Raw genomic sequence first — 10180 nt, 5'->3', positions numbered from 1 at the left:
AAAGAGGACTCTTTTTGTTCTTTGCTTAAATTTTGGAGGCCACACGTACCCTAGAGCTTTGCAAACAGTATTTATGGTGATTTCGGTGAAGTGTGGACACAATCAAGTGAGTAAGGAAATGAAATCCGGGTCATGCAGCAAAGCAGAATCCTCTGTAGGATTCATATCCTGAAAGTTATTGGGTAAAGAAGTCTGGGAGGAGCTTGTGGATTTTTTGTTAAAAAATGTTTTGTTAAATGCATCCATGTTTAAATATAAATTAGTCTTTCCAGGAAAAGATAAAGTTTCTTTGTCTAAATTCTTACTAATGAAAGTCACAAATGTTCTAATAATGTACACAGCAAATAGAAGTTTGAAGATACCCATAATGAGACTTTATGAGAAAATCAATTAATGAGGAACAATAAGAATGAAGTGCCAAATTTTCTTTGTCATGCCACTGGGGAAGCGGTGTGTTTAGTGGAAGAGAATGAACTGCTAAATCAGACTCAGATATGAATCTGTTGACAAATCATTTACTTTCTCATTAGCTTCAATTGCAACATCCATAAAACAGGAATGCTACTTATTTTTCGTTTGCTAGAAGAAGGATGAAAATGTATATTACATAAAAAGATAGCGATGTACATATATAGCAATCAAAAAACTTACGTCAATCCTCTGGCCTCTTCCCCCTCCATTCATCTGGACTCATTTATATTCAATTAAAAAAAAAAAGATACTAGTGCTTGGAGATTCATTTTACTTTTCATAGAATTTTGGGGGTATACTACTATCAAGGAGAAGAGGCTATTTATTTGGGAATGAAGGCGAGAAAATAGGGGCAAACAATTGTTGTAATTATAAAAACTTTATTTCACGCTTCCTTTAGTTAAATCTTTATAAGCACCATGTCATGTACTGGCAATCTAGGAGGCGAGGACTGGAAGGCTTTAGTCAATAACAAACTGCAAGCTGATGATGCGAAGTTACAGCTACAGGGAGCATCTGAACAAGACCACATTTAGAAAGATTCCCTTGCCAGTCCCGTGACAATGCACAAACAGGAATCTGGCATCGATTTGTTCACACTTCCCATGGCCAGAACCCAGAGCTTGTGCATGTAAACATCCAAAGAAACACTCTATCATCTTGACAGTTTACAGTTTGCTGAAACTTGACTCTGAAAGCGTGAATGGTGCCATCTCGTTTTCTTGACCAGTGCTTGCTTATAAGCTGACAGAATCAATTCCTTTAAAATTTAAAAGACGCTTAAAGGTGTGTTAGCATTGAGTAAGTCATCAGCAAGGCCTTTGAATGTGTGCAGTTCTCAAGTATGATCACCAAACCATGATTTACCTAATGAAATTGTGAAAAATTACACATTTTCAGCAAAACGTTCGAATTTGGTCCTATATTAAAAGACCCAATTGCCAAGGTGTTTTACATTAATTTAATTTACGAGCATGTACACAAGAGAATCACTATAAAGAACACTGCTTCCTCATTTATGAATAAAAAGCTTATCCTCTACTTACACTAAAACATACAAAAAATAATCTACAAAAATCGTTTACAATTGATTTTAGTGAAAGAAAAAGCTTTCTTCAGAAAAGAAATGATCGTGTGGTGGTGGTATTTTAGCCATCAAAAAGGAATGTAAGTAACCAATAAATATAATGTGCTTTCTCCATATAGACATATTTACACTTGAGTCTTTGGCTTATGTTTTTTTTTTTTTCTTCCTAAAAAGAACTTTAAATGATCCAGCCATCATTGCACATCAAAAGAAAATAAGCCAGTTTATATATATTTATATATTTATATAGAGATCTGCTACACTGGAAACATATAAAAAATGAACTTTACTATGAATTTGCACAGCTTTTCATACTTCTGCTTAAAGGTTTAACATCTTTTATCTAAAAAAAGGGAGAAAAATGCCACATAGAAAGTATTAATTCATGCAACATGTGGTGTTGCCAGGCGAGAACCAGGCGAGAAAAAGCTGCGTATTCACTGTACAAACACTGATAAGCTCTCATTGGAATCTGTTCTTATTAAATATAATTCATGTGGCACGAAATGTTGATGCTTTCATACAGTAATAGAAACTAATTGAGTCCTTTTTATTAAGATACACAACTTCATAAGAAAAATACTTTCACTTCTCGAATGTAAAAGCCTCCCACCCCCCACATTAAAATCTTTCTGCACAACTGTAACAGGTAAAATGGCTGCTGGCTCAACAGATGAACAGGCTTCTGGGTGGACGCACTCTGAGGTCTCACCCAACTAAGAAGATTCCAGGTACTCCAAAGCGACATCATAGCAGAAACGGTACTGCTCCTGGAAGAGGCGAAAACGTAGGAGTTGAGAAAAGTTAAGAGAAAAGAGACTAACGCGAACCATCGCCACCAAATGAACACCCAGCCACCGCTTAAAATTATTCAAGAATTACCTATTAGTTGTCCTATATAAAGAAGCTTAATTTCTGGGCATCCATGTTTTATGTTTGAGTCTAATGTTTCCGTTTAAGGAAAAGGAACTCGATGTAAAAAGATATATTATCTTTGCCTCATATTTTCTGTTAGTTTTTTTAAAATCTCCAGTATTTTTTTTTATCCAGTTATAATAGTAAAACCTGATCACTACAGAAAAATTGCCCAGCATAGGAAAATAAAAGCCATCAGAAAAAGAGTTCCATAATTCTATTACTAGAAACAATTATTGGTAAAATACTGCCCGAGTTTTGCTCTAGTCCTTTTTAAGGCATGGTTGAAATAGTAATTATTTTAGACCAAATATAATTACTCTCACAGATTTGAGAATATAAGCTTATATTTTATTTTCCTTTAACACTGTTATTTATCTTTTTCTTATGTTATTTAACCTTTCTTTTCATACTACATAGAAGTCTAACATACAGATTTGACTATTATATGGTTTTTACTTTTTCTTTAATAGAAATAAATGCTATAGTGAACATGTGCAAATGTTCTTCTCTAAACTTCAGATAATTTTTCTTAGCAGGAGGAAAAAAAAGTCATTTTAAGCTGCAATTCACAATTTCAAGTTCTTAATTTTTGATACAGCTTTTCATTTGTCAGAGTATTTAAGTAAATTAAAAAAATAGTTAGTGGTTCTTAAGATTTTTTGAGCTTATTTGTATCTGAAAATTTATTTCTGCTGTCTTTATATATTTAAGACAACGTGGTTGACAAGTTCAGTTAAAACTTCCTTTCTTCTATCTATGCACTTCTCCATTATTAAGAATTTAGAGAAAATCAGACTGTATTACAAGTTATGACTTATAATACGTCATTAAAAACTTCTCAACTCAGTCCAAGTGGGTAAAATTCAGGCTGGAATAAAGAACAGTCTAAAATGCATATTATTTCTAAAGAGAACTTCCAGGTGTCTCCAGCAATAAACCAGGGTAATAAAAAACTTCCCCAAGAGATCTTTATCAATCCTACCTTTAATTATTAAGTAGGTGTGATTTAAATTAGCCTACCACTGTGGCAAGTACATCTGAAGAGCCAAAAAGTGCTTGAAAACAGTTATGTCTCTTTAATCTGTCATTAGCAATTTTGTTTACACTCTAAATTTTCTTACCAAACTTGTCAGCTCAATTCAACAGTACACTAAACTCATCATTAACACTGATTAAACACAAATTAGAGGGTAGGAGTTCAGTCAGGATTAATGGGACATGAATGTAAATGTACAGAAACTTTTTGGAAGGTTCTAGAATGGCTGAATTAAACCAGAGATTCCCCTCCCCCTCATGTTATTGTAGGATATCAGAGTTAAATTTGGAGGTAAAACTTGAATTCTGATGGAGAAGTGAGCCCACTGAAGAATTTAAGAAGACATGATCTTAGACACCGAGGCAGAGTTTACGTTAAGAAACCTTCAGACAGCAAAGAATCAAAAGACATAACCACTACATTCTGTAGGAAGACTTGAGAGTTCTACATCAAAAATCCTTCAGATCCACCCCCCTTTCTCTATCTCCACTGCCAGAACTCCAGTCAAAACCAATATCACCTTGTCCAGACAACAGCAATAAAACCTAAGGGATGAGCTGGAGAAGGGACGATTTGAGGGGGTCTGTGGAAGGGGAAAACGCCTGTTACCACTTGTAAAAGTGAAACGGTATAAATGTAACTCTTCAGATTTTGTCTCAGGAAGCAATGCACTTTTTGTGTGAACAATCCATGAGCAGGAAGTGGTAAGAATACTTTAAAGGTTTATTGAATTGCTCATTCTAGTTATCTGATCATCTTGATAATGTAGGGCAAGCAACAATTTTGCCTTGGTTTTTCTGGTTTACTTTTGTGTGAACATTAACTACACAGCTGCTCCTGACCTTCCCACCATGTACATATGTGTAACCCACAACATCTCTCTTTAGAATTAAAATGTGCTCGAGGAGTTTAACTTTTCTTTCTTACTGTTCACACAGCTTCACCCAGATGAGCTCCCACATACCCATTCCTATCAGCTGTTATTTTGCGAGCTGTGGTCTGATTTTATGAGCCCTGGCAAATTCAGGTGGCACCATCTGAACCACTCACTCTAATTTGTAAAAACTGAAAACTGTCAATGATGACAGTTTAAAATTTATGATTTGACCAGAAGTGAAGAATTATAGGAAATGACTAAAATAAATTTCATTTGCCAGTTAAGGACAGACATTAGGTGCCTAAGTGCTGATATAACTTAGGAATATATCCATTGGATGACTGCTTTACAAGTTAACCTAGATGCTTTAAGAAATTAAAAATAGACAAGAATAAAGACTAGAGAGTAGAATTTATTCTTATTACAGATCTGTTTAGTGAAGCTTTATTACAGCAGATATTTATGGTCTATCACAGGAAAAGACCCACAATTCTATACATTTTCCAAATCAAGTGAAAACAGTTTTCATCACGAACATTTGTGATATGTGATTAGGATTCTGTGAGTAGAGAGAGATACTCAGCAGTTTATCAGTTAGGCAGGAAAGTCCCCACAAAGACTCACACATCTTATTCCCTTGGGTGTATGAAGTCAACCCAGTGAATAGGTCAGGGTTGTCTAATGTCTCTGCTCTCTTCGTGCCTGAGACTCTGACTCACCGGGGCTTCCACCATGTTGGGCTTGCTGTTCCTCAGGGTCTTGACTGCATGGAACACGTCCACCACATTTTGCCGCTTCACCATTTCAACAACAATGCCTATAGCACAGAACATGCCGCTTCGCCCACCGCCATTTCTGGAAGCAAAGAAAGCCAGGGCACTTTTTTTTTTAGAGAATTTTAAAAAATATTTTATTTACTTATTTAGTCAGAGAAAGAAAGAGAGCGAGCGAGCGAGCACAAGCAGGCAAAGTAGCAGGCAGAAGCAGAGAGAGAAGCAGGCTCCCCGCTGAGCAAGGATCCCGATGCGGGACTCGATGCCAGGACCCTGGGATCATGACCTGAGCTGAAAGCAGTAGCTTAACTGACCGAGCTCCTCAGGTGTCCCAGCCAGGGCATTTTAAATGGCAGCTTTTGGTCACCAGAGGTCACACAATCTTATAAATTGAGGAAATAAAAACATGATCTTTATTTTCTTTTTCCATTTTGTATTAATTTTGCTTCATTTGTGTGCATGTATGTGTAGAGGGCAGAGTGCAAGGACACATGAGGATGATGTCGGCTCTGTAGCTTATGCTTAGGAACATTCTGGAGCCACCAGATGCTGCAACTTTGATCCCCTGAAATTTTGGTATATTTGTACACTGTGTACATTAGGAAAGTGGTTCTGAGTAGTGTTGGAAAGAGTTTAATCATGTGACAACTATATAATAATCAATTTTGAAGAACTATGAAAATGAAAATTGGTAGTTAATTATAGAATCACGAGACAGGAAGATTATTTACAATGCTACCGATGGAGATCCGTAAGATCTTTAATGTGGAAAACATGAAGTCTAGTGAGGAAATGAGCAGCAAGGCCCCAGCACGGCCAAGCTGAGGCGCCATACTCACAGGCAGTGGATGATGGTTCGGCCCTCCCCTTCCTCACACTCCTCCTGCCATTTTTCCACCTGCAGTATCAGTTTCAAAAAGGACCGTTTGGAGCCTGGCACTTCTCGGTGAGAGGCCCAACCTAGGTACTGAAACTGCTGTACCATCAGATAACCTTCTTGTGGCTGTAGACGGAAAAGCATTTTTCTGTAAATAAGTTGGGACTAGAATTTTTACTAAAAAGTAAAGGTGTATAAAAATTCATACCATGACATAAATGCCATTTATATACCAGATTGAGTCTAGATGGTAAGTCCAACATAGGTACATGCTAGTACAGAAACATTCTACGTTACAGAACCAAGAAACATGAGAATTACCTTTACATAAGTTTCTCCCTTGCACCCCATATCCAATAATCAATCACACTTCTTAAATAACTTTCAAATCCTTTCTACTCTTTATCACTGCTGACATCATTGCATTGGCCCAACCACCAGTTATGATAATTGCTTCCTAGTTGATCTCCTTGAGTAAACTTTGATCTCCTTCCAAATCTTTCTTCCTGTAGCATCATGATTATTTTGAAATGCAAATATGATCTTCCCCTGCTTTAATGGCTTCCAAATGATCTTACATAAAACCCAAATTGCTGCAGTGGCTTAAAAATTCCTACATGATATGGCTCCACTTCCTTCCCATTTATCAAGTCATTTCTTGCCTGGGAACTTTGCACAAACACTCCATTTGGCCTCGAAGATCTCCTTCTTGTTTGTGCCTCTTAATCTCAAATACAGTGACCAATTTGTCTGGGTTTGCCTGGGGCTCTTCTGGTTTTTGAACTGAAATTTGTGTGTCCAGGGAAACCTCTCTGTTCTGTGAATACCAAGATAGTTGGTTCTCCCACCACCCAAAAGCTCCTATGGTTTTCAAATTTTGCCTGAAAGATCACTACCCCAATGAACTCTTCTCTAGTCACTCAGCTATCTCAGATAACCCAAACATTCTGGATTTTGTCTTTTGTCTAAAATTTCTCATATTTTAAATAAATGATTATAGAATGAGTTGTTCAGTGCTTGTCTTCCTTGATAAAATATAAATTCTTTAAGGATAAGGCAATCTCTGTCTTTCTCCCCTAAACTCTGTATTGCTAGAACCTAGCAAAATACTGTGTCCAAAGAATAGTACTCTTGAGTGAAGGAAGCAAAACATTAAGCCCCATATGAAAATGTAAGAAAGAATCTGCAATACATGAGTAAACTGTATCATAAGGCATCAGATCTGAATTTCCATATGGCAAGGGCTCACACGTCACAAGGACCTACTAGTACAATACCCCAACTTCTCATTGGTGCATATTAAATTATCTCATGAACTACAAGATATTAAGTAAGGTTGGAAATAGAAAAAAAAAATCAAGCACTATTAAGAACCAGAACACCAAATATAGAGGAAGATAAATAAACAAATACGCTGACAAAAAACCAGATTTCAGTTTCCATCCTTAGAATATTCTTCATACAAACAGCTCAATAAAAAGACAAGTCTTACTTTCTTAGTTTAGCAGCTATCGTTTCTCAGCTAAAATATTACTAGAACCATAATGGAACAGATGTGCAGACATAATGAGATTCCATTTAAATTAACATCTAAGATATGCATGAATATTATGGCATGATTTGAAGTTATCTTTTTTTCCCACTGAAATGAGCGACAGAATTGGCGATGACTACATCCTCTGCTTATAGTTATACATATAGACTTATTAACCAGAAACACATATAGCTATTTTGATGTGAAAACACTGAAACATGACAATCTGAATTACACACTTAAAATAATACACATACGTAAAGCTGCTGAGCTAAAAACAGAGTAATTCTCTTTAAAAAGAGAGTAATCTCATGGAAGTTACAAACGATTTCTTTTCAAATTCGGCTTGCTATTTGGTTACACAATATAAACAGTTTTTATTAGTTAGTTTTTTTTTTTTTTTTTGCTTTTTTGGAGAGACCCCAGACTTAATTTGTCATTTAGTGTAAAATATATGAAGACTCAAGGAAAGAAAAATTTCCGAGAAACACAGCTGCTGCTTTGCTCCTGGGAAAAGTGGTACCAGTGCTGGTTCTACAAATCTGGGCCGAGCCAGATACTGAAACGTGTGTGGAGATGAAATTATAGGTAGAAGGGGAATCGAAGATGGCTGGGATTTACCTTTTCTCTCATGTGTGGGCTTCTCCCTTATATGCAATAGTGACATGGAACCTGTCTATCATGGCTGATTTGACATATCCCTTCCTCCTGAGGTAAAGCTTTTTATTCATCATCATCATTATTATATCTTTATTTTTCAATTATATGCCTTTTCTGGGCTGTTTATCAATACTAATATCACATGTAGTTGACCTTTACCAAAGTCTACATAGACACAGAGACCAGGCTCAGTCCATCGAACTCAGTTGAGTCAGTGCATCTGAATTTAGTAACTGACCAGGACACCCAGCTTCCAGCATCTCTGCTTTCCTATTTTTAGAATGTATTTTTCTTCTAATACTAAGATATAAGATGATTACTAGCTTTGGAACTGATTATGCAACACCTTAGTTCCCTTCTTCCTGTTGTCTGATTGGAATTGTGCCCCAGCATGGTTATGATCAGTTGCTCTTGATCAGCTCAGGTAAAATATCAATGACTTACTCTTGTTAGATTGCATATCCTAAAAATCCGGTTTATGACATCACAATCCATTGAACAAGACATACATTCCACTTGGATAGGGCCATATCTTAACATCCCTTCCTCTGGCCAGTACTGAGGGCAGCCCTAGATGATGAATTTTTGGGAGGGAAAAAAAAAATAAAAGCATTATTTTTCTCTATTGAGGGTAGTATGAGGTGGACTTTAACTTTTATTACTACTTTCTTAAGTTGTCTATGAGTACACAAAAGCAACTCATAGCCATTGACCTGGGATAAGTCGACTTCATTCAACATCACGATGGAGGTACAGCCATAATCATACACTAATCTCCAGAAGTCTTTCACAGTGTTCGGCAGAGGGTATTGTGTGACGATGAAAGCAGCTGGCTGCCTGTAACTCTGTGAAGAAACAAGGGAAATGGGAAAACATGAGAACTTAAACGGAATGATCAGTCATACAAGCCAGTTCAAAACATTTCTGTGTAGGGCCAGGTGAGGTGAAGCAGCTCCACGTGGTGAGGGAGGCAGGTGCTATGTAAGCCACGGAATAACAGATGTGGGCTGCTGGAATGTACTGGAGCTAGTAATGTGTCGATCCGATGGCAGGACTTCAAAGTCTCAGCAGCAGTTCAAGTCAGGACTTTAAGTTTAATTTTGTTGAGAAAAGTAAACACAGGACAAAAACAAAAGAAGAAACTCAAGAACTTCTCAAGGTGAAGATCCTCCATGAGGTACCCATGGGCTCTTTCAGATTTTCAAAGCTAATCAGAGAGGCTGAAGGCACAAAATTCCCCGGTGTATGTGTACACCCATCTGTACGTATCTATCTATCCACCCATCAAAATCTATCAACATATACATATATTATATATATATTTATCTATGTATTTTTATATATTTCATATATTATATATTTTATATGTATTATATATTTCATATATATTGTGTGTGTATTTGTGTGTGTGTATATATATATAAATATATATTATATATATAAATAAATAAAACTGCTCGATTCTCTTCCATTTCAAATAAGAAAAACCACATATGCCTCAAACTTGTGTGTTTTTATATTATATGGATATTATCAGCACATTGTGCTCATCTTGTAGGCCCATCCCAGTTTCCTGGACATTTCTAATGTATATTAATGGTCAGAATGACAGTTTCAATCACTTAAGATTTTTCTTATGAGGTTTTTTTTTTTTTTTAATTTTTATTTGACAGACAGATCACAAGTAGGCAGAGAGGCAGGCAGAGAGAGAGGGAGGAGGAAGCAGGCTCCCCGCTGAGCAGAGAGCCTGATGCGGGGCTTAATCCCAGGACCCTGGGATCATGAGGCTTTAACCCACTGAGCCACCCAGGCGCCCCACTTATTATTTTTCTTAAACTAAAATGCACTTCTTGGTGAAGTGTATTCCCTCCACCAATAAGGGAATGGCTCCTTTTTTACCAAGTGCTCCCTGACTGGGACATGACACATTATCTCTACCCAGAAGGA

General features: G+C 36.7%; 1 protein-coding gene across 6 annotated transcripts in view; it reads right to left on the bottom strand.

Moving 5' to 3' along the window:
* Positions 1–834: 834 nt before the first annotated feature.
* The window catches only part of PTPRK (protein tyrosine phosphatase receptor type K), a 563647-nt gene continuing 554301 nt past the window's right edge, over positions 835–10180 (bottom strand). For all 6 annotated transcript variants that reach the window (XM_004740175.3, XM_004740177.3, XM_013063581.2 and 3 more), the window contains 5 exons: positions 8947–9078; positions 8678–8803; positions 6002–6165; positions 5109–5244; positions 835–2328 (listed from right to left, as the gene is read on the bottom strand). In XM_004740175.3, the coding sequence (XP_004740232.1) occupies positions 2275–2328; positions 5109–5244; positions 6002–6165; positions 8678–8803; positions 8947–9078 (612 nt within the window). In that variant the 3' untranslated portion in view covers positions 835–2274. The remainder of the gene's footprint in view (positions 2329–5108; positions 5245–6001; positions 6166–8677; positions 8804–8946; positions 9079–10180) is intronic.

The sequence above is a fragment of the Mustela putorius genome, unplaced genomic scaffold (genome assembly GCF_011764305.1).
Source record: "Mustela putorius furo isolate JIRA1106 unplaced genomic scaffold, ASM1176430v1.1 tig00003863_pilon_pilon_pilon, whole genome shotgun sequence".
In the NCBI taxonomy this organism is placed as follows: Eukaryota; Metazoa; Chordata; class Mammalia; order Carnivora; family Mustelidae; genus Mustela; species Mustela putorius.
Note: the sequence above shows the minus strand (reverse complement) of the source record. Positions and strands in the feature narration are given on the sequence as shown.